Here is a 24,665-nt window from a genome sequence, read left to right on the forward strand (position 1 = left end):
AAGCACAGGAGTATACAAAAATTAAAGTAATTCAAATGCTACCAGCATTATATACATGCATATAATGTGATTCATGATACATATATATGATTCCAGCTAATGGAATACTCATACATTGCTATTTATATTGATATTAATTGTGGCTTGACATTTTAGCTCAGTTGGTTGGTGATCTGCTTTGGATTATTTGTTCTATGACAACTTTAGAAGTAGTTGACTGATTTTGTTAAACTGAAGAGACTCAGGGAGATCCTAAGTTTCCACCTTCAGTATTTACCATACTGAAGGAATGGTGGGTAATTTATTATTATAATATATTATATCCTGGCAATTTTTGATTATTTTAAAACAATTTAGTACTTGGAATGAGGCTACAACATTTTGTCATTATATTGAGTGAACCTCAAAGAGTATGGAATTGTTAATTTATGAGGTCCTGCCACAAAGAAATCACTCTCCGTTTTCCCATCTCTGTTTTGGCCATTATCATGTGTGTATGCGTGCTAAGTTGCTTTAGTCCTGTCCAACTCTGCGGTCTTATGGACTGTAGCCTGCCAGGCCCCTTTGACCATGGGATTCTCCAGGCAAGAATACTGGAGTGGGTTGTCATGCCCTCCTCCAGAGGATCTTCCCGACCCAGGGATCAAATCCATGTCTCCTGCGGCCCCTGCATTGGCAGGCGAGTTCTTTACCACTAGTGCCACCTGGGAAGCCCAAGCTGTTATCATATTGCATTGTGATTCTACTTACACATCTCTTTTCCCCACTAGACTTAGAAACACCTTAAGGCCAAGGTCCTCATTTTATTCACCTCTATATTCCTAGGATCTAACACAGTATTTGGGATCCATTAAGAACTTGAAAAGACTCTGATGCTGGGAGGGATTGGGGGCAGGAGGAAAAGGGGACGACAGAGGATGAGATGGCTGGATGGCATCACTGACTTGATGGATGTGAGTCTGGGTGAACTCCGGGAGTTGCTGATGGACAGGGAGGCCTGGCGTGCTGCAATTCATGGGGTCGCAAAGAGTCGGACACGACTGAGCGACTGAACTGAACTGAAGAACTTGAAAAACGTTTTAAGGTAAATCGAGTTAAATAAGAAAAAAAAAAAAAAGGAAGATTTGACTGAACAGCTAACTTCCTAATTTAGGGTTCAATTAGCTATTTATTTTTGCCTTGTAGTCCTAAGTATTGCATTAAATACTATCTTTTCCCTTATTATCTTGTAGTATACAGTGGTCTCTTAGGGAACTTAATATAATTTTCAGTAGAAACTGATGTGCTGGTGAAATCGATTTCTGACGAAGATTAACACTCCTTATTCACACAGAAAGTTTGAGCCTGTAGCACAAAACACAGTCATTAAATATGAATTTAAACAGCCTGTAAAAATAAAATAAATCCTGAAACAGAGAGATGAGAAATAAAGAGAATCTTTCATATTGGATCAGATTCATCTGGCGTTCAATTAGCTTGGAATTATTCCTCTCTTCTGAGTTTTTCTTATATAATTTAGACCCCCAGGTTTTAACTCTTTAACACAAAAGAGAAAATAAACAGTATTTATATTTATTTTATGCATAATGCTGACTGGTAATTTAAGTCTTAGGAAACTTCCAGGAAAAATAGCTATCATCATCAATGAGAAGAACAGGGTACATTTCCAAATTCACCCTTAATTGAAATTAAATGCCACATCTCAAATCTTTCCATCCGCATGTATTCATGGATTTTTCAAAATTTCTAGGAGTCTGTTACAGTTTGTAAAGCATGCATTTGGGTTCTTTAAAAAAAAAAAAGCTGTATCCAAAAGAAAGGTCTACCTAGCATCAACACATTTCAAGTGGGACAGATGCCTCTATGATGTTTTACTAATTTGATATTAAAACATAATATAAATTAATATACTATGATAGTGTTATTTTTTCTTATAAAACCACTGAAAATATATTCCTTTTCAACTGCCAGAAACCTAATTAGCCCTGGTATAGCAAAGGTTTGTTCATCAAATTAAAAGCTAAATTTACCCTCAGAGAGAGAGAAAATAAATGGAAGATTATAGGACCAAACTGGATTTGTGTGTGTTTTTTATGCATTGCTTTTGTCTTTATATTTTATACATTACCACAAGCAGCTTTAGCTGAATAGGCTTGCTTTGTGAAAACAAAAGTTTTAATATTATTTAAGAACATGTTTATCATCTCAAAATATATAGTTATTTGGTTAAGATTAATCTTCTTTCAGCATCACAATGTGAACACAATTTAGCAACAACCAAACTGTCATCACTATGTCAGCAAAAAGTATGTAAATTTCTAGAATCTTGTGGATGACTAATGGATTACACTATAGGAGAGAGAAAGTCAAGATGTTTATTTTCCTCTAGAGAGACAACAAAATATCTGTACTGATGCCAACTCCATGCAATAAGAAGTATTCATTTCAACCCCAAATTTTCATTTACTGGCTTGCCTTTACAAATATGCAGAATTGAAAACTTATTGTAATCCTCAAAAAAGCACAAAGTAAATAATAATTCCAGATCATGTTTTCAAAACAGTCTTGAAATTGATACTTAAATAGCTCCTATAATATTTCTAATTTGGCATAAAATGCCTGCGTGAGACTCTTGTTCATGGGGAAAACAGAATTCAAAATATTCTGGAGAAAATTAATTAATGTTTGCTCTGTGTATCTATTGTTTGATAAACTACACCTAGCTTAGTTGCTAATGATAAACTTTTTTGTTTGTTTATGACTTTGAGGGTCATAAATCTAAGAAGAGTTCAGTTCAAAGGTTTATCTCAACTTAAAAGTCAGGGCATCTGGGACTGGAGGATTCACTTCCAACATGGGTTTACACTCATTCACTCACACGTCTGGTTCCTTGGTTCTTTGTTGGCCTTTCTTTCATCAAATGGTATCCCATCCTCTAGGGCCTCTACATGTGGCTTGAGTTTCTCACAGGATGGTAATTTCAGACCAGACTAAGAGACCCAAAGTGAAGTTACGAGATTTCTTTTGGCCCAGCCTCCAATATCCTCAAATATCATTCCTTCCATACTCTATTGGTCAAGTATTTCCCAGACCAACCAGATTCAAGGGGAGTGGAATGAGAAACTACATTTAAATGGTAGGGATAGGAGAAAAATCTGGGGCTAACTTTAACCCACTATAACATTATCTCAAAAATTTTAAATATTGGGATTTGGCAAATCTGAACTTGGTAATATCCTTAAGCCATTTAGTTCAGATTGTTATATTTTGAGTAGTTCTCATTTAAGTTCTAGTTTTAAGGCTATCTGAAGCTGCATGTGCTTGGTAAATTTTAAAAAATGAAGGAAAATAATTTCTAGAGGTTTTGAGACCTTACTGAATTCTAAAACTTTTCAAGATATACACAAGGATGTCCAATCACCCCAGTTATCTTTCTCTAGCTCAGTTTTATGCTTAGGATTTCTAAGCCCTCATCACTCTGTCTACAGAGCCCCCCTCCCCACACACACACTGAAGAGTTCTCTGGCATTTAAAGAGCTCCTAACATCACCTTACTGTTGAAGCATGAGTAAATTACAACACAAAATGCTTTCCAGTTGTGAATAAACAGTACTAAATAAATGTGTGGAAAAGTTAAAATCACTTAAAATTAACCAGTCATGTGCTCCTTGGAATGCCAAAGATCTTGTTTAACTGATTTTGTTTTTCTTTCTCTGAATTACATGGTTGATTTAGCATCTCGGAGAAACAGCCTTTCTGGAATGAAAAATGGGCAGGTTTCCATTTTTCTGTCAATAAAGTTGTTTTCAAATTATGTAACAAAATAAAAACTGAAAAGTTCAGCCTTGCATCTAATGTAAATTGGAAGCAAATTACTTTAGTGCTTTTACAGGGTGATATTGGTGAGTCATTTTGACGTATATATCTAAGTTGGAATATATATATCTTAGGGATAGTCCTGAATAACACAGACAAGTGTGACACCCAGTGAATCTGAATGAAATTTACTCCCTACAAAAGTTTCCCTCCCTACTTTAGAGCAACATTCCTCAAACTTTGCTGTTGAAGTTTGCTTAATGGCAGAGGAAAATGAAGAAGTATCTCCCTAGATACACAAACACAAAATTTAGTCATGTTTTATTTGAAATGGTTGTGTGAATTGTGCTTTCTACTCCTTATTTCATGTTTTCATATAAAAATAACTTATCCATTTGAAACTTCAACAAATGATACAAGATCATTTTACAGTTTCACGTAACCCCTAGCAAACCACTGAGTACTCCTGAGGTATTTTATACCAGTATGGATGGAAAGATTTAAATAAAACTTACTGAAAGAGTGTGTCAGCACATCTAGATTTGGCTTTAACAAAATGTGGAAGACTCTGCAAGGTAATATACAGATGGTGGGGAGAGAGCCATAGTCTAATACTTTGACATTATCTACAAAATATTCAGCATTTTCACAGCCCACTCTTGACAACATGTTTATTATTTTGTTTTTGTTTTAAAATATTTAACTCTGGTACTCATATGGCTAGGCAGCATTAACTATAATGTGCTATGTTTCATTTTATAAAAATGAACACGCCCTTAAGAATAGGTGAGAGGAATCTCTCACATATTTTTAAGATATAAACAAGCCTATAAAAATAAAAATTGGATTGGAAAGATCAAAGTTTGAGTAAAAAACTTCCAAAGTGAGTGAAATATTAGGGCCAATTCATATTCTCTGATTATATAATTGGTAGGTACCACTGTGGTCATATATTTCAATGTCACATACCCAAAGTACAACTAATAACTTTGCCAGCATATTTACCTGGTTATCTTGTTTAGTGTTAAAGAAATTATCTGAAGTGAAGAATAGAATAAAACCTAAGATAGATGAAAGCTCACAGATGTTAGAGAATGTAGCTTTATGGACATGGTTTGAAAGAGACACTAGTGGGCCTCTGAGTTTTAAGCTTAAAGTTCTTGGAATATAAGGATTAGTGGTAAGAGACTCAAAAAGAGGCTCAACACCCTGTGTCTTTATTTCAGTCTGTAAAGACAGTAGCATCCGTAAATCAACTTGTTTCTTTTTGTTACACCATATTATTTATAAATATGCAGGATCTCAACCTAAAAGCAAGTTTTAAATAGTCCTGAATTGTGCCACTGGAAATAATATTATCAAATCATTCTAAAGGTTGTACTGAGGGGCTGTTGTATTTTGAAAAAGGGGTTGCTCTCCAGGAGTTAATGCCCTCTGAATAAAAATTTTGGATGGACAAGCATGAAAAGTTTTCTGCACCAATCACCAAGGCATGACACCCAGGAATCTATCAATCACAGTCACAAAGCTCTGTCCTATAGCACAGAAAATACCCAGTGTAACCAGTTAGTATTACCATTCCTGATGCAATACAAACTCATTTCCTTAAACTGCTATTGCACTGAACTCCGGGGTTATAAATGAGCAGACACAAATTGATTTGCATGTAATATCAGTAGCAGTAAACCTTTCCTGATTCATGTAATTTTCTCCATCTGTTAACAGAGAGCAAGTTTAGGATCTATTATTCCCTGAAGGCGACTTACCCAGCTGGACATCTATAACACTTGGCTGATTCTCCATGGGGAACAATGGCTTGGGAGGTTTGTCTGTGAGTAAAGCTAGAAGAGAAAATGAAAAAAGGTAACGAAACAATTGAAATAAATTACAGGATGAGAAAGATTCTACCCTGTATGGTATTTAATGTCTGTAAACACTTATCAGACAGTGTTCCTACATGAGTTGTTACTCTATCCATACAATATCCATTTCCTAGCACATTTAAAGTGCTGTTGATTCACTGTAAATTGGCTACTTACTTTGAAAGCTACACTTTCCCACAAGATCAAATGAATATCTACTTTGAATGGTTTTATAAGCTTGTGAGTGTAAAGAAATAGAGATTTTAAAAGTATAATCATATAAACATTAAATCTTCATACCCACGTAAAATATTATTTAATGACATAAATCCTAATGAACATTTCTGGTGGATTGAAACTTCTACACTGCTGAACCATCCCTCAACTCTCCATCTCAATCTCTAAAACAATATAACAAAACACTGGTAACTTCATTAATATAATTGATAATTGATCAAAAATACTGAACAAATATATTTTGCCCACTAAGTCCTGTGCTAAGCGTTAAAGGAAAAGAAGTAAAAATTTCATCTTTGCCTTCAAAGTATAACCTAGGAGTATGAACACAGAAGTAGCACATGAACTAAAGAGATGAAAGAACAAAGCAGACAACTTAATAAAACATTGTACCATTTGAGTTATAAAACGATAATGTGGAGGGATTTCCCTGGTGATCTAGTGGCTAAGACTTCACGCTCCCAATTCAGGAGGACTGGGTTCCGTTATTGGACAGATAACTAGATCCCATGTGCCTCAACTAAGAGCTCATATGCTGCAACTGAAGATTCTGCATGCTGCAGTGCATAGTGAACATCCAACAGGCCGCAACTAAGACCCATGACAGCCAGATAAAGAAATATATATATATATTTATTTATTTATTTAAAGCTATATGGAGTAAAGGAATGGAGAAAGGACAGGTCAATATTTGTTGTCAGGTTGGGCAAAGTTTTATGAAAGAAATGAGTCTCCACACAGACTATAAGGAGTGGAAAAGATTTGGAAAGGCAGAGTAATGAATAACAAACACAGGAAAAATTAATAACATAAATCAAAGAATAGAGGGCTTCCCTGGTGTTTCAGCTGATAAAGAATCTGCCTGCGATGTGGGAGACCTGGGTTTAATCACTGGGTTGGGAAGATCCCCTGGAGAAGGGAATGGCTGCCCACTCCAGTATTCTGGCCTAGAGAATTCCATGGACTCTATAGTGCATGGGGTCACAAAGAGTTGGACAGGACTGAGCAACTTTCACTTAGCAAGCACACTGTGATTAAAGTTGAACAATCTGGTAAGAAGGAGTTGAGTAGGGTGGGGTAAAAGTAAGTTGTTCATGATGTGAATTAATTGGAAATAACACTTGATATAATTGAGCTAACTTCTGGAGGATCCTGAGACATATGCAGAGGAATCTGGACATGATATAGTAGACTAGAAGACCATTGTAAAGTTTTGGAAAACCAGCAAAAAAAAGACTATCTATCTAAAAGACTATCTATCTTTAGTGCTATCTAAAGACAAATAGCTTGATATGTACAAAGGTCTTGGAAAGAAACAGCTAAGAGGATTCAGTAACAAGGCTGCAGTGAGGGGATAAGGAGTTAGAATACTGAAGTCTAGAGAAATGTTTTTTAAAAAATGAGGCAAATTAGAGAGGCACCTAGAAGAAAGAAATGTAAGGACTTAGCACATAGATATAAAATGCTTTATGACAAACATTATGTGACGCTAATATTTATATCTTGAGCTCCTTTTAATTATCTCAGTATTTATGCCTTACTTCAACTATCCAGCTAGACTCTTACCTATCTAGGGGAAATGTTTTATACTTCTTTGTAATTCACAAGCGACCTAGAGTTGGGCTAGGCAGGTAAGAGATAATCATTAAAGCATTGTAAATTGATTGGTTTAGGAATTCTTGCTGACATGAGAGAAGTTCATCTCATATTTGCAAAGATATTTAAAAGAAAAAGAGAGAAACAAAAGTTGGGCACATGATAGGTAAGGTTGTGTACTAAGTTGCTTCAGTTGTGTCCGACTCTTTGTGACTCTATGGACCGTAGCCTGCCAGGCTCCTCTGTCCATGGGATTCTTTGGGTAAGAATACTGGAGTGGGTTGTCATTTCCTTCTCTAGGGAATCTTCTCTACCTAGAGATCAAACCTGGGTCTCCTGCACTGCAGGCAGACTCTTTTCCACTGAGTCACCTAGGAAGCCCATGTAAGGTTAGGGAAATGCACAAACTTGGCGATATACACACAAAAAATTGTGGATAACAAACAAAGGCACCAGAAAAGAGCTTTACATAACATTAACTTTATCTTCCTGATATCCAAACTGTTCAGGAAAATTTTAGTGAATTTTTCTCATTTTTCCAATAAATCTTTGTTGATGACCTGTAATGCATCTTGTCCTTATGGAATTAAGTGATATATTTTTCTAACTAAGCTGATTGTAGCATAATATAGGCAAACACACAAATTCAATATCTATAGTCTTCATTTCTTCAATATTTCAGTTATTCTTAATACCCTTAAATATTTGAAATATAAAGAATATGCTCTAGGCAAAATTTAAATATTTGTATACAAAACCCAGTCACAATAGATGTTCAATTTTGTTGTTTGCTATTGTTTGAAACAGCAAAATATTGAGTACTACTAAAATAACCATCAGTAGGAGTCTGGTTAATAATATTATGTTACTTCTATCTAGTGATATATTATGATACATCTACTTAAAAGAATGAGGTAAATCTGTATGTCTATCATGAAATATCTTTTTTTAATTTAAATTTATTTATTTTAATTGGAGGCTACTTTACAATATTGTATTGGTTCTGCCACACATCAACATGAATCTGCCACGGGTGTACACGTGTTCCCCATCCTGAACCCCCCTCCCACCTCCGTTCCCGTACCATCCCTCTGGGTCATCCCAGTGCACCAGCCCCGAGCATTCTGTATCGAACCTGGACTGGCGATTCATTTAAATATCTCTAAGATACACTATTCAATGAAAGAAACAAGGTTCCAAACAGTGTGCATAATAATACTATCCGTTTTATGAAAAATATACATGTGCACGCACATGTGCTATGCATTTATAAATTGGTATAAGCATGGAATAGTTCTGAATGGATACATGTGAAATTCATAACAGTGATTTCTTCCAAGGAGAAGAACTAGGTGGCTGAGGAATAGTGGTGGATAGGTTAATTTTCATTGTATACCTTTTGTACATTTTGAACAACATAAATATACTGTGTATTAAAAACATGAATAAAATTAAAATTAAATAAAGTCCTGCCACCTACATTTTATTTATAAAAGAATAATTTTGGTTATTTGGTATAATTATTGTCAATTTGCCTTACACATCTAGATTATAGATACTTTGATTGCTGGAAACTGTTCTTAGTATTATTTTCAAATATGTCTTGCCACCAAATGTATTATTTGGAATGTGGTAGGTGGGAAGTAAATTTAGGTAATGTATTTCATGCTCAAAGATGAATATGTTGTCTTACTTTCATCAGGATATGAATTTGGAGTCATGGTTGCCTCCCATCCTAAAATTTACCATGGACTATGGATATATTTACTCTGATTTTATTATTGTTAAGTGTCAATAACTAACATGTATTAATATTCCTGATAATTTTAGGTGCCCTACATTCACAGGTGGTTCATAATTTTCAGTTATGTGCTTTCAGATACATTAGTTCATGTGATCTACACAATGACTTGGAAGTAAGAAAGATAGAATTATGGCCACCTTAGAGATGAAGCTAAATGAAGCTTATGTTATCTCATTTGGTGCCCCCTTGTGATCAAAATCTCCTATATGCAGAATGGAAAGGAAGATAGACATAAATTGTAGGCAGGAAACAGGTAAAAAACGCTAAGTACTGAATCAATTATTTTAGCCTCTTTGACTACAGACTAATCAACTAAGTTAAGGTTCCGAGGCCAGTGACAGTGGCAGACAGTCAGCTGAAACACAGTTTCTAGAGAACATTTCATGCATATACATTTTTTCCCTAAACCCATGAATGAAAGGAGATGGACTTGCACTTATCCTAACACATCCCAATGGGATGTATGGGCGTGGAACCTCATTAAATTCCAATATCATGTCTAGGCCTTGGAATTGCCAAGAAGTGCAGAACATTTGTGATGATAAAGCAGCAACTTCAGCAGTTCATCTGGATCCTGACCAGAAGCCCACAGACAAATCTATCAGCGTCCAGCATAATTACAGCATTTGCAGATTAGCTAGAGCACATGCTGCCATGAGCAGTCAAGCTCATTTCTTTCTTCTTCTTCTTTTTTTTTTTTTTAAACCTCATCTGAGAATCACAATTACTGTTTGGGAAATGAAGGGGAGAACTGTCAATACCAGGCCCGATGAACCACACAGTGGAGATTTACAGTTTTATTAGAAAAGTTATCTTGGACTTCTAGGCTAATTGAGGTCTGAGCTAGTCTTTGAATTTGCTGCTCAAGCTTCATGCTTTGATTGAAAGAATGGGAGCAAGGGATGCAGTTTGGTACTAACATTTAAGTCCAGAATTCCTCCCTGCATTTCCCTCTGTAGCTGCTCATGTTTAATTATCCTTAAATATAATTGCTGTACAGAGTATACCATGGTATTAGTCTTAATGTGCTAGTGAAGCTATGACTGTTACCGCCTGTTTCTTCCTAAAGCTAAGTTTTATATGTTTGATACTAACTATTCTGAGGAGAATGTCCAAATTACCTCTTCCTTTTCTACTGCAGGCAACAGTTGTATCTACCTGTGCAACCAGAAAAATTGATTTGACTGAAATGATGGATACATTTCTGTGAACTTAGTGTAAGAAATCAGTAGAATCAATTGTTGGATTGAATAAATGCCTAAGAGTTACATACGGTTATTACAAGTTTCATTGTCCTCTTTTGTTGATGTGTCTCTAATTAGACTTGCCAGTGAGCCAAGCAGGAGGGAAAAGAAGGACAGCTGGATGCAAAGGACACTAAGTTTGAACCCACTAGAATCACAAAGTAACTATTTAATTTTTATGAATGAAGACATTACAAAATGTGTATGTTTAACTCAATGAAATGTATCCCTCCAAATCCATCCAGTCTCAGCACTGAAATCATATTCCAAAATCATTAGTTTCACCACAACATTTAACCATACAGAATCTCCCAATGTTCCCTACATTTATAAGAGGATAAAATCTGAACTTATCAGATGTGAATATAAAGGCAGCCATGATACAGCCTTAAAAAAACAAAACAAAACAAAAAAACTCTTCCTGCATTCTTACCCACTCTTCTACTTTATCTGTACTTAGTTTGGCCAAGTTACTTGCCTGATTTACACATTGCAACTCTGCATCTAAGCTTAGAGACAAATTATAATAGTTACCATAATTATAATTTATTTAGTATCTGCCATGTGCTCGGCCTCTTTTAAGACATTTTATATTACATTTTACAAATAACTTTCTCAAACTCAAGGAGCTCTTGACTTGTAAAAGAGGGATCTGAACTGAATGTCTGACTTCACCATGCTGGCAATGCCTTTCTACAACCTTCCTTTTCACCATCCCAAGTCCTATCTATCTTCCAAAAGTCAGTTGAAGTCCTACATCCTACAGAAAGCCTTCCCTAATAGCCTAAACAAAGATTTCCTCTCTCTGAAATCCTAAAGCAAGTAACTTTCTTTCTGAAATCCTAAAGAAAGTAAAAACTCTTTCTTTGAACCATTCATTTGGTTCACTGTATATGTTGCTTTAAAAACAAATTTCAATGCAATCCCTATCAAGCTACCAATGGTATTTTTCAGAGAGCTAGAACAAATAATTTCACTATTTGAATGGAAATACAAAAAACCTCGAATAGCCAAAACAATCTTTGGCTTTGGGAAGAAGAATGGAACTGGAGGAATCAACCTGCCTGACTTCAGGCTCTACTACAAAGCCACAGTCAACAAGACAGTATGGTACTGGCACAAAGACAGAAATATAGATCAATGGAACAAAACAGAAAGCCCAGAGATAAATCCACACACCTATGGACACCTTATCTTGACAAAGGAGACAAGAATATACAATGGAGAAAAGATAATCTCTTTAACAAGTGGTGCTGGGAAAACTGGTCAACCACTTGTAAAAGAATGAAACCAGAACACTTTCTAACACCATACACAAAAATAAACTCAAAATGGATTAAAGATCTAAACGTAAGACCAGAAACTAAAATTCCTAGAGGATAACATAGGCAAAACACTCTCCGACATAAATCACAGCAGGATCCTCTATGACCCACCTCCCAGAATATTGAAAATAAAAGCAAAAATAAACAAATAAGACTTAATTAAAATTAAAAGCTTCTGCACAACAAAGGAAACTATAAGCAAGGTGAAAAGACAGCCTTCAGAATGGGAGAAAATAATAACAAATGAAGCAACTGACAAACAACTAATCTCAAAAATATACAAGCAACTCCTACAGCTCAATTCCAGAAAAATAAACGACCCAATCAAAAAATGGGCCAAAGAACTAAATAGACATTTCTCCAAAGAAGACATACAGATGGCTAACAAACACATGAAAAGATGCTCAACATCACTCATTATCAGAGAAATGCAAATCAAAACCACAGTGAGGTACCATTTCATGCCAGTCAGAATGGCTGCGATCCAAAAGTCTACAGGCAATAAACGCAGAAGAGGGTGTGGAGAAAAGGGAACCCCCTTACACTATTGGTGGGAATGCAAACTAGTACAGCCACTATGGAGAACAATGTGGAGATTCCTTAAAAAACTGGAAATAGAACTGCTTTATGACCCAGCAATCCCACTGCTGGGCATACACACCAAGGAAACCAGAATTGAAAGAGACACGTGTACCCCAGTGTTCATTGCAGCACTGTTTATAATAGCCAGGACACGGAAGCAACCTAGATGTCCATCAGCAGATGAATGGATAAGAAAGCAGTGGTACATATACACAATGGAGTATTACTCAGCCATTAAAAAGAATACATTTGAATCAGTTCTAATGAGGTGGATGAAACTGGAGCCTATTATACAGAGTGAAGTAAGCCAGAAAGAAAAACACCAATATAGTATACTAACGCATATATATGGAATTTAGAAAGATGGTAACGATAACCCTGTATGCGAGACAGCAAAAGAGACACAGATGTATAGAACAGTCTTTTGGACTCTGTGGGAGAGGGAGAGGGTGGGATGATTTGGGAGAATGGCATTGAAACATGTATAATATCATATAAGAAATGAATCACCAGTCCAGGTTCGATGCATACAGGATGCTTGGGGCTGGTGCACTGGGATGACCCAGAGGGATGGTACGGGCAGGGAGGTGGGAGGGGGTTTCAGGATGGGGAACATGTGTACACCCGTGGCGGATTCATGTTGATGTATGGCAAAACCAGTACAATATTGTAAAGTACTTAGCCTCCAATTAAAATTAATAAACTTAAATTTTAAAAAAAGGAAAGACAAAAGCTTAAAAAAATAAAAACAAATTCAACTTCATTTTATATGGTTATTTCTAGTTTCCCTAACTAGATTTTGAAGTTCCTAGATGACAAGAACCATGTCTTGCATAACCTAACAATTAAGATAGTGTCTGACACTGTGGAACAAATAAACACAATCTTCAAATTAATTTTCCTATTGAATTCTTTCAGTAAAAATGGGTGCTTCTCATAGTGTTCTTAGGTTACAAGGAACAGAAACACACTCTTGTTAATTTAAGCAAAAAGGGAATTTATCAGAAGGATGTCTCAAGGATGGACAGGATGTCTGGGGGACTAAGTTTAGATACAAGAAAGAATCAGGCCAGGTCTAGATGTACAGGCAAAAGGGGACCACACCACAATTTTATCTTGATTCCATCACTGGACTAAATTCTCTCCAACTGGTTTTCTGTGTGTTTTTTTTTGTTTTGTTTTGTTTTGTTTTTAATTTTCTTTGTCTTGTTGTGCTGCATCTTGTTTTCTGTCCTTGTGTCACTTTGAGCAAGATTCAAAATCTGAGGAAAGAGAAGCTGAAGGCACAAGTTTTAAAGTCCAGCCCTAGCCAAGACTGCATACACACCCCAAGGAAAAGAAGAATCCCCCTAAAGCAAGATTTCAGTCTCAGCAATATTATTAATTTTCTGTGCCAGATAATTTTCTCTTGTAGGTGGCTGTCTTGTGCATCATAGAATGTTTAACGGCTTCATTGGCCTCCAGCCACTCAAGGCTAGTAGTAACCTCCCCCAGCTGTAACACCCAAAAATGTCTCCAAATATTGGCAGAGGCACCTAGGGAACAAAAGCACCCCAGGTTGAGAACCACTCTCTTGCAGGAAACTTAGGTTCTCTGTTGTTCTGAGGGAATTGAAGATCTTCAGAAAGAAGATTTGGGAACAGCCTTCACATGGGAAAAGAAAATGGAGGTCCTTACTAAGCAAATTAGGTCGGAGGAGAGCCAGGCATCTTGTTAATATCCTTAAAGATTTCCTGTAATCATGAAAGGAGATTCTCCAAGTCTAGCCAAAGTAGCTGACTAGATTCAAGATTTCATAAATTGAACACAGAATGAATCCAGACATTGCCGAGTTCTGGAAACACCATAAGCCTTACTATTTCTTGGAAAGGACTGTCTCTTTCTGAGTTAACTTCAGAGACTTCCTAATTCTGAATTATAATGCACATATTTTACTGGCTACTTAATGAATATAAAGTCCAATATATTGTGAAGGTTTCATTTCTAGGATTACTAAATTAAGAATCCCCTATTTAGGTAATCATTCAGGAAACATATATAATAAATATGATTATTTAATATCACCTTTAATCCTCCAAATCCGGAAACCCAAACAGGACCAGCATTAGATATAATGTGTCTCCTTTGCTCTAAGCTTCCTCTTTTTGTGTACCCTATTTCAGAGGAGTTTCCTTTCCAGCCTGATTTTATGCACCCAGCACGTCTCTCTAAACAAAACTTGCTGCAAAGAAACCTCTGTGATTTAAGTATTAGTATGAACTTAAGATATCTGAACCTCCTTTCCTAAGGATAGTCACTTTCAAAAAATTGTCTGGAAATGCATAAGTGCAGGCTTTATTCCTTAGTAGAAGGTTAAACAGCAAGCACATAACTGACCCTAGGACCCTTCTCTTTACTCCTGTCTTTACACTGGTATTGGTCAACAAACGGGGTAGGCTTCAGCAGAAGTTAATGAAGACAGATACAGTTATTTTCCTCAAGATTCCAACCAACATGACTATGAGTAATTTCTCTACTTAACATTATCTTAGGAAAGAGAGTCCAGACATAGTTTAAATCAAATAACACATTAATGTCCATTAAAAGTCTTGTTTTCACTTCAGTCTGTTATTACCTCCATCAACTAAGTGTGTGCATGTGCATGCTCAGTCATGTCCAACTCTTTGAAATCCCATGGACTGCAGCCACCAGGCTCCTATATTCGTGGAATTTTCCAGTCAAGAATACTAAAGTGGGTTGCCATTTCCTTCTCCAGGGGATCTTCTTGACTCAGGGATCAAACCTGTGTATCCAGCACTGGCAGGCAGATTCTTTACCACTGAACCACCTGGGAAGCCTCCATCAATTAAGCACTACAGAAATTAATTTTTTATAAATATTTTCTCCACCAAAACTCAATATCTTTGCCTCATTTAAAATAGGAGGGGGCAGAATGACATATTATTCATCTATCAATTCCATCCAGAAAGAATACGTATTCTCTATCTGTTCCAGCTATGGTAGAAAAGCTGTGATAGGGTCCAGAAAAAAAAAAATCAAGCCAGTGATTCCAAGAGTCATTGTACATTTGTTTCAAATCATTGATGGCTTGACCTTCAGATATTTGGATGTGCATCTCCCATACCTCCCTACTCCTAACTGAAAATAATTCCCTTTAGTAAGTCACTATTTGGAGAAGGAAATGGCAACCTACTCCAGTATTCTTGCCTGGAGAATTCCATGGACAGAGGAGCCTGGCAGGCCACAGTCCTTGGGGCCGCAGAGTTGGACACAGCTGAGCGACTAACACACACACAAGTCACTATTACTGATGGTGATGGCTCATGATCCCAATGCATGCATTTAAAAGATAAAATTATTGAAAACCTCAGAGGTAAATGGACAGAAGGTTATATTCATAGGATTAAACTGTTCTTTTAATACAAACACAGTCTAGTTCCATTAAAATACCCTTGCCATCATTTAAAGCCATTCCAAGTATTTGTCTTTATTTAAGCATAAAACTTTAAGTCAGGTATTTTCTTTGACTCAATAGGTGATCCTTTAACAAGCAGATACTAAGTTGCCGGGAAAGTGCTAATTGTTGATATCTGCCAGGCCATTGCTCCCTGCACAGCTCAGAACTCCTGACCTTCCCATCCCCAGCAACTGCTCTGGGCATGTGGCTCAAAGACTTTATCCTGCCTTGCAATTCAATGGATGTGCCTTGAGGGTCATGAATGGTCAGAGTTGCTGTGAAGTTGCCCTAAGGTGCCCTTTCCTCTAGATTCCTTATTTATTTAAACTAATATTTGAGTTTTGAGCAATGCATGAGCTTTGGGAAAGCTTGAACATAAAGGCAGGGCAATTTCTTCTCAATGCCATTTGACACAGGGCCCTTCTCTGGAGAGAACAATGTTTATTCAGCACAAATCTGCCCAGACATAAAACAACTTCTTCAAACTTGAAAAGGAAACAACCTTGGGGGAAATGGAAACTTAAACAGAGGTTGTGACAGTAGGTTTTTTCTCTCTCTCTTCACAGAACATGCTTTTTCTTCATTTTTGCCTTTTCCCCCTCAAGAAAGATTTTTGCCTTCTGTCTTTAAAATAGTACTCCTGGGGCACTTAAATTGTTGATGTCTGACACATTCCAAATGTGGTTACTATCAAATAAATTACATAATATAGTGTACTTCTGAGTTCTACATACAACTTGGGATATAGTTAGCACTAAAATAATGAGAGGTTACACATAGAAGACTGATTAGTTTTATTTTTTCAGCTTTATTGACATATAACTCTGTGTAAGTTTAAGATCTTGGAGGGGGAAATGACAACCCACTTCAGTATTTTTGCCTAGAGAACCCCCTGGACAGAGGAGCCTGGCAGGTATGGTCCATGGTGTTGCAAAGAGTTGGACATGACAAGTGATTTAGCATGCATGCACAAGTTTAATACACACAATATATTGATTTGATACACTTTTATATTGCAATACAATTACCACCATAGAGTTAACTAATACCTCCATCATGTCACATAATTATAATTTCCTTTTTGTGGTGAGAACATTTAAGATCTACTCTCAGCAATTTTCAAATACATATTGCAATAATATTCATTATAGTCACCATGCTGTGTATAAGATTCCTGGAACTTATTCATCTTCTAATAAGTTTGTACTCTTTGACCAACATCTCATCATTTTTCCCACCTTGCAGGTGCTAGTAACCACTGCACTAGTCTCTGTTTCTATGAGTTTGGCTTTTTTTTAGAGTCCACGTATAAGTGGTATCATGCAGTATTTGTCTTGTCTGACTTATTTCACTTAGTACAGTGCCCTCTAGGTCCATCCATATTGTCGCAAATGGCAAGATTTCCTTCTTTTTCAAAGAGGAATAGTATTCCATCATGTATCTTCATTAGATAGATCAAATTTCAACTTGCATCAAGATCCTCATTGGCTTTTGTGGTTACTAATCTGTCAGATTCTAGAAATTTGGTCCTGATAGGCTTAGGAATATAATAAGATACTCAAAGATGGATAATTTTGAGCTAGACAGGCACTTATTCGTCTAATTTATCTGGCTATTTTGACCGATGAAGAAATTGAAAGGCAGAAAAAAAGTTGCTGAACATTATATTGCGAATTAGTGATAAATCATAAGACTAAAACCCAGGTTTTCTGAATAAGATCAATATTCCTGCCACTGCCTCATGGCTAATATTGATTAAGCATGCCACTGCAGATGGTGACTGCAGGCATGAAAGATGCTTGCTCCTTGGAAGCAAAGCTATGACCAACCTAGAGAGAATATTAAAAAGCAGAGATATTACTTTGCCAACAAAGGTCCGTCTAGTCAAAGCTATGGTTTTTCCAATAGTCATGTATGGATGTGAGAGTTGGACCATAAAGAAGGCTGAGCAATGAAGAATTGATGCTTTTGAACTGTGGTGTTGGAGAAGACTCTTGAGGGTCTCTTGGACTGCAAGGAGATCCAACCAGTCAATCCTAAAGTAAATCATTACTGAATATTCATTAGAAAAGTTGATGCTGAAGCTGAAGCTCCAATACTTTGGCTACCTGATGTGAAGAAGTGACTCATTGGAAAAGAGCCTGATGCTGGGAAACATTGAAGACAGGAGGAGAAAGGGATGACAGAGGATGAGAAGGTTGGATGGCATCACCAACTTGATGGACATGAGTTTCAGCAAGATCTGGGAGTTGGTGATGGACAGGGAAGCCTGGTGTGGTCCAGTCCATGGGGTCACAAAGAGTCAGACATGACTGAGCGACTGAACTGAACTGATGTATTCCATGCCAAGCTCTTTTTACATTCATTCCATCATTAAATCCTCAAAACAATATATGAAGTAGGTCCTAACACTATCAATATTTGACAGATGAGAAAACTGAGGTTCAGTGAGATTAAGTGACTTGCCTAAAGTCATATTGCTGATAAATACATTATGGGCCCAGGATTCAACCTAAGTCTATTTGACTCTTGAGTCTGAGCTTATAGATACTACTCTATACTGTTACTTCTCTTCCTTGTTTTTTGACTTCAAACTCTGTTTCTTTTTTATTCAAAACATATCTGGTTTCCATATAAGCATCTCAAAAATAGTTATTTTATTTAATTGATGGAGTTTGAGGATGAATTGACTGAATACCTGTTCTCTCTCTCTTTTTTTAAAATGTTTATTGGAGTATAGTTGCCTTACTATGTTTTGTTAGTTTCTACTGTACAGTAAAGTGAATCAGCAATAACAATACATATATGCCCTTTTTTGGATTTCCTTACCATTTAGGTCACCACAGAGCATTGAGTAGAGTTCCCTGTGCTATACAGTTCTTATTAGCTCTGTCTCATTAGTGATCTGTCTTATACATAATATCAGTAGTGCATATATGTCAATCCTAATCTCCCAGTTCATCCCACCCTCCCCTTTCCCCTTTGATATCCGTATGTTTGTTCTCTATGAATGATTCTCTCTTTCTGCTTTGTATAACTTCCTCTGCATCTATACAATTCTAATAGTCACATAGTGGGATAAAAATTCAATTTGGATTATTTGGTGTTATTCATTCTTTCAATCAGCTAACAAAAGTTTATAGCTCTTCTATTTTAAAATGGTACTCTGTTAAACAGTGTACATGTCTATGCTGGCGTTGGGGATATAAAGCACAAATTTGAAGAATATATGGAGTAATATCCAAAGAGTTAATCTAGTGTGAGAGATAGGCATGTACAAATGAATGACAAGAAGTAGAAACTGCCTGTTTTAGTTTTTCTTGCTATTACAACAAGTTATCAAAAGCTGAGTGGTTTAAGACAACATATTTATTATTATCTTATAGTTTGAGATGTCCGAAGTCTAACATGGATCTTATAGAACTAAAATTAAGGTGTTGCCAAGGCTGTGTCCTTCACTGAGGCCCTAGGCGACAATTTATTCCCTTTCTTTTTCCAGCTTATAGAGGCTGCCCACATCCCTTGGTGCTTGGTCTTCTTCCATCCACTAAGCCACCAAAGGTAGCTTGAGTCCTTCTCACATGATGTCATGTAACCCTTCTCTTCTGCCTCCCTCTTTCACTTTTAAGGACCCTTGTGATTACATTGGGCTCATTTGGGTAATTAAGAAAAACTTCTCTATTTTAAAGTCACATGATTAGCGATCATAATTCTATTTGCAAACTTAATTTGCCTTTGCTATATAACTTAACAGATTCCTAACAGATTAGTATGTGGACATCTTCGGAGAGCCATTATTCTGCCTACTAAAACGTCACAACGCATAATCAAATAAAATACAAATGGAATTTATAGGATATGAAATCTTGGCTGTCATATGGAACAACATATTAATACACTGAATGTGTTGTATTTTAATGAAAACTTTTGTTTACTGGTTTCATTTCAGGCAAATCAGTTTGTGAACAGGAACATAATCTTCATTTTTAAAATAGAAGTCCATCAAGACAATTAGTTAATTGTTTACATTGTAATTTGAGTACATTGGGCTGCTATTGATACTTCTGTTTTAAGCTTAGTGATTTATTTATCTACAACTACTGAACTGACTGGGCACACACGGCCTACCATTAAAATGTTTTGTAATGCAAAAGAATAAAAAAATGCAAAATATCATGTAAGCAATTTTAACCATTTGGATGTGCTTATAGTGCAACAGTTAGAACTGGACATAGAACAACATACTGGTTTCAAATTGGGAAAGGAGCATGTCAAGGCTGTATATTGTCACCTTGGTTATTTAACTTATATGCAGAGTACATCATGTGGAATGCCAGGCTGAATGAACCACAAGCTGGAATCAAGATTGAGGGGAGAAATATCAATAACCTCGGATATGCAGTTAACACCATCCTTATGGCAGAAAGTGAAGAATAACTAAAGAGCCTCTTAATAAAGGTGAAACAGGAGGATGAAAAAGCTGGCTTAAAACTCAGCGTTCAAAAAATGAAGATCATGGCATCCGGTCTCATCACATCATGGCAAATAGATGGGGAAAAAATAGAAACAATGACAGACTTTATTGGACTCCAAAATCATTGTGTATGGTGACCACAGCCATGAAATTAAAAGACGCTTACTCCTTGGAAGAAAAGATATCACCAACATAGATAGCGTATTAAAAAGCAGAGACATTACTTTGCTGACAAATGTCCATCTAGTCAAAGCTATGGTTTTTCCAATAGTCATGTATGGATGTGAGAGCTGAACCATAAAGAAGGCTGAGCAATGAAGAATTGATGCTTTTGAACTGTGGTGTTGGAGAAGACTCTTGAGAGTCTCTTGGACTGCAAGGAGATCCAACCAGTCAATCCTAAAGGAAATAAGTCCTGAATATTCATTAGAAGAACTGATGTTGAAGCTGAAGCTCCAATACTTTGGCCACCTGATGTGAAGAACTGACTCACTGGAAAAGAGCCTGATGCTGGGAAACATTGAAGGCAGGAGGACAAGGGGAAGATGAGATGGTTGGATCACTGACTCAATGGACGTGAGTTTGAGCAAACTCTGTGAGATGGTGAAGGATAGAGAAGTCTGGTAGCCCATGAGATCTCAGAGTTGGACATGACTGAGTGACTGAACAATGGTGCTTAATGAGGACTACAACTGTAGACATTAAATAAAGAATTGTTTTAGAATCAAAGGTTCATGCCAATAATAATTTTCCAATCACAGAATAATATTTTGGTGGGCATTAAACATGATGTTGGAGAAGGCAATGGCAACCCACTACAGTGTTCTTGCCTGGAGAATCCCAGGGATGGGGGAGCCTGGTGGGCTGCCGTCTAAGGGTTGCCACAGGGTCAGACACGACTGAAGTGACTAAGCAGCAGCAGCAGCAAACATGATGTGATATTTATAAGTCAGGAATTGTCCTCCTAAGTGAGGAACTTGTCTAACATAAAGACTGCATTAATTTGGGGTCTGAAGTTAAAAAAAAAAAAAACACACACAGCCAGTATCAATTACAAGGCATTATCCCTTCACGTCAGCTTTGCATTCCCAGAGAATTTTTCATGATCATGATTGACCCATTTCTTTGCAACAGAGCAAGTCAAATGAATGGTCATAAAAATCCTATAAATTTCAGGGTCTTATTTTGACTTTGCAGATAAAGAAACAGATTCGGGGAAGTTATACTACTCACCTAAGGACACCCAGCTACTAAGGGACAGAACCAGGGTTTAAATTCTAATTCCTTCACTCCTATAGTCCACTTGTATCATTTAATCCTAACAGCATTCCTATGATATGAGTACTACTATAATTTCTGTCTTACTGTTGAGGAAATTAAGATTCAGAGACACTGGGTAACCTAACCAGCTAGAAAAAGTGGCAGTACTGTCACCCAAATCTATGTCTATCTAACATCAAAGTTAGGCTCTTTTCCTCTGAAACTCTCTAAGATGTAATAGTTTTTCAAATCAACTCAATCCTACTACAAATATATCTGAAAATAAAATCATTTTGCATTGCATTTTCATCACTGAAGTCAGAACCTGGCCCTTCAAAATCTTGATTGATTTCCCACATGACAGCAGCACTCTGGTTTCCAAACTTATTCCCTGTCTTCATAACATTGATGAGCACTAATTCAATTAATCAAATATAAGTTGATGATCTATGATGTTGAAATTGATTTTCAAATAAAACCAATTATGATTGTTCACAGTTCCAAGGAGAAAATATAAGTTGGGTGATTCTGAGGCACAATTACTGAATATAGAAGTATCAAAAATAAGAGAAGACACATCAACTGAATTTACAAATAACTTTCACTTTTCAATTATTATCTCAATAAATCCAATTGGGAGGCTAGTAGGGTAAAGATTGCTATCTCCAGAAACAGAGATGTGAACTCTCAGGAATTTTCAAAATAGGATCCAAATCTCCCCAAACAGAATGCCTTGACTTTTTGAATCAACCTCATAAACATTCCCTCTAACTGTAGAACTTTTAATGATAGATTCATATTTTCTGATAGGATAAGTACTTCCTCAGCTGTCATTATTATTCATCTCCTGATATAATTTTGTCCAGAGATTGGACTCAGTGCTCAGGAGAATCTGCATCTCTGAATAAGAAGTCTTTCATTACCACAAGGCAGGCTAATGCTATGACAGGTAGTCACTCCCTGTCACTCCATACTATAGTCTTCTTCACACTGGTTTAAACGAAGCAGCTTCCGAGCATGGTCTAACTCACCTGGGGGTCTACATGTAGCCCCTCCTTGACCCCATCATCCACTGATCTGGACTAGTGCTTCCCTGCAGAACATTCTAGTACAGATGAAACCCAGGTGCTCAAGGCTGCTCTGGCCTTATGCCATGTTGATCTGGTTCCATTGGATGTTTCTACAGCAAACATGCACTTTCTCTAATAGAGTCTTTAGTCAAGAAGTGGTCAGGTCATTTGTGAGAGAAAAAAAGTCTTTTCAGGAAACTTTCTTCTGTAAGGGTGGTTACCTGGGGTTACCAACCAGTTAAAACACTGCAGATCAATCTTGCTGCATTAGATGATTCAGTGTCTACTGCTCTGCTTTTAGCTTGCCAAGTTACTTACGTGTCTAACTAAAACCCAGGCCTTCTGGATCTTTGTCTATGGGCCGATGCCCCATCAATGCTTCAGTCTGAGCCTGACAGCTGGAACTCACTAGCATATAGCCATTTAGTTTCAGAGAGCCTTAAAGAAGAAAAAGGCACTGTCTGTTTCTTGAAGACAGAATTTTAGTTCCTGGGATGGCAAAAGCTCCTCATTCTTGACTGTCTTATGTGTATCCAGACCTTGGAAATGTCTGTGATGTTCATCAGCATTGAGCTGATCTCACCCTAATTCAGAGCAGATGTCTGCTTATATGTTATGATTTTAAAAGGAAAGCCTCTTCCAACTTTCAGAAACATCTGCCACCCACTATCTAGGTTACAAACTCTATAATATTGCTGTTGAAAGCACAGATTCTGGGTTAAAAAAACCTGAGTTTGAATCCAGCTCTGCCACCTATTGTGTGACCCTGGTCATGTTTCTTAATTCCTCTAGGAGTCAGTGCATAACTGTGGATGGTAACTGTACCAATTCTTTGGGATCCTTATGAGGATTAAATGAGATCATGTTTCTGAAGTGCAAAGAAGAGAACTGACTTATAGTTTTATCAATGGTATTAATTATTACTAATTTGCCAATCAAAAAAAAAAAACAACATTGATCTGTTTTAGGGATCTACTTTTAGGGAGAGGATCCAATGTAATGTATCACTGAGAATAAGTATGTCAATGAAAGGAAGGTTGAAAGGACCAGGGTAGGGTACTGAAGGGAAGAACTGGAAGTAGGGTAGAGACAGAGCAACAGGATCACCAAAGCAATTTTCACTTAAACAGTCCCATTCTCCCTGAGCAACCACCAGTACGTTTATATAGAGATCCAGATCTAAAACTCACATGGCCAACTTCTGCCTTGGTAAGGGGGTTGGCTTTTTCTCTACAAGCTTAAAAAATATTTGTAATATTGTGTAAGGAAACAGATGAGATGGCAGGTGTGTTTCAATAGTACCTATATGGCGAATGCCCTGAACTTTAGTCAGTGACTTTATTGAGTCCTGCTACCCTTGCAAGGGCTTCCCTGGTGGCTCAGATGGTAAAGAATCTTCCTGCAATGTGGGAGACCCGGGTTCGATCCCTGGGTCAGAAAGATCCCCTGGTGAAGGAAATGATAACCCACTCCAGTATTCTTGCCTGGAGAATCCCAGGGATAGAGAAGCCTGGCAGGTTACAGTCCATGGGCTCGTAAAGAGTCAGACATGACTGAGGGACTAACACACACACACACACACACACACACACACACACCCCTGCAAAATGAAAAGGAAATTTTGCTGCAAAACAGGTAGGCAAATGACTGGCACAATAATAGAAGGTACTTCCATGAGTTTAATGAAATATCTTCCAGAGAATGGACAGACTAAATGCAACTCACTCTCCATGTGGTATATTGTCTAAGCCCTGGGCTGAAATCTCAGAGACCTGAGTTCTAATCCACACTGCTAATAATTTATTGTGTGGCCTTGGGCAATTTAGATAACTTTCCAGGGGTTGAGTCTCCCCATCTTCAAAATGAGCATGATAATCACCCTATATAATTTGTATGGTTAATATAAAGATCAAATGAAATTTTAAAAAATTCAAAAGT

At 36.9% G+C, this 24,665-nt stretch overlaps 1 protein-coding gene across 1 annotated transcript in view; it reads right to left on the reverse strand.

Moving 5' to 3' along the window:
• The window catches only part of IL1RAPL2 (interleukin 1 receptor accessory protein like 2), a 560,200-nt gene that overhangs the window by 285,076 nt on the left and 250,459 nt on the right, over nucleotides 1–24,665 (reverse strand). Inside the window, exon 5 of the mRNA XM_070366574.1 lies at nucleotides 5,583–5,657. Within this exon, the coding sequence (XP_070222675.1) occupies nucleotides 5,583–5,657 (75 nt within the window). The remainder of the gene's footprint in view (nucleotides 1–5,582; nucleotides 5,658–24,665) is intronic.

This window comes from Bos mutus, chromosome X (assembly GCF_027580195.1).
Source record: "Bos mutus isolate GX-2022 chromosome X, NWIPB_WYAK_1.1, whole genome shotgun sequence".
Taxonomy (NCBI): domain Eukaryota; kingdom Metazoa; phylum Chordata; class Mammalia; order Artiodactyla; family Bovidae; genus Bos; species Bos mutus.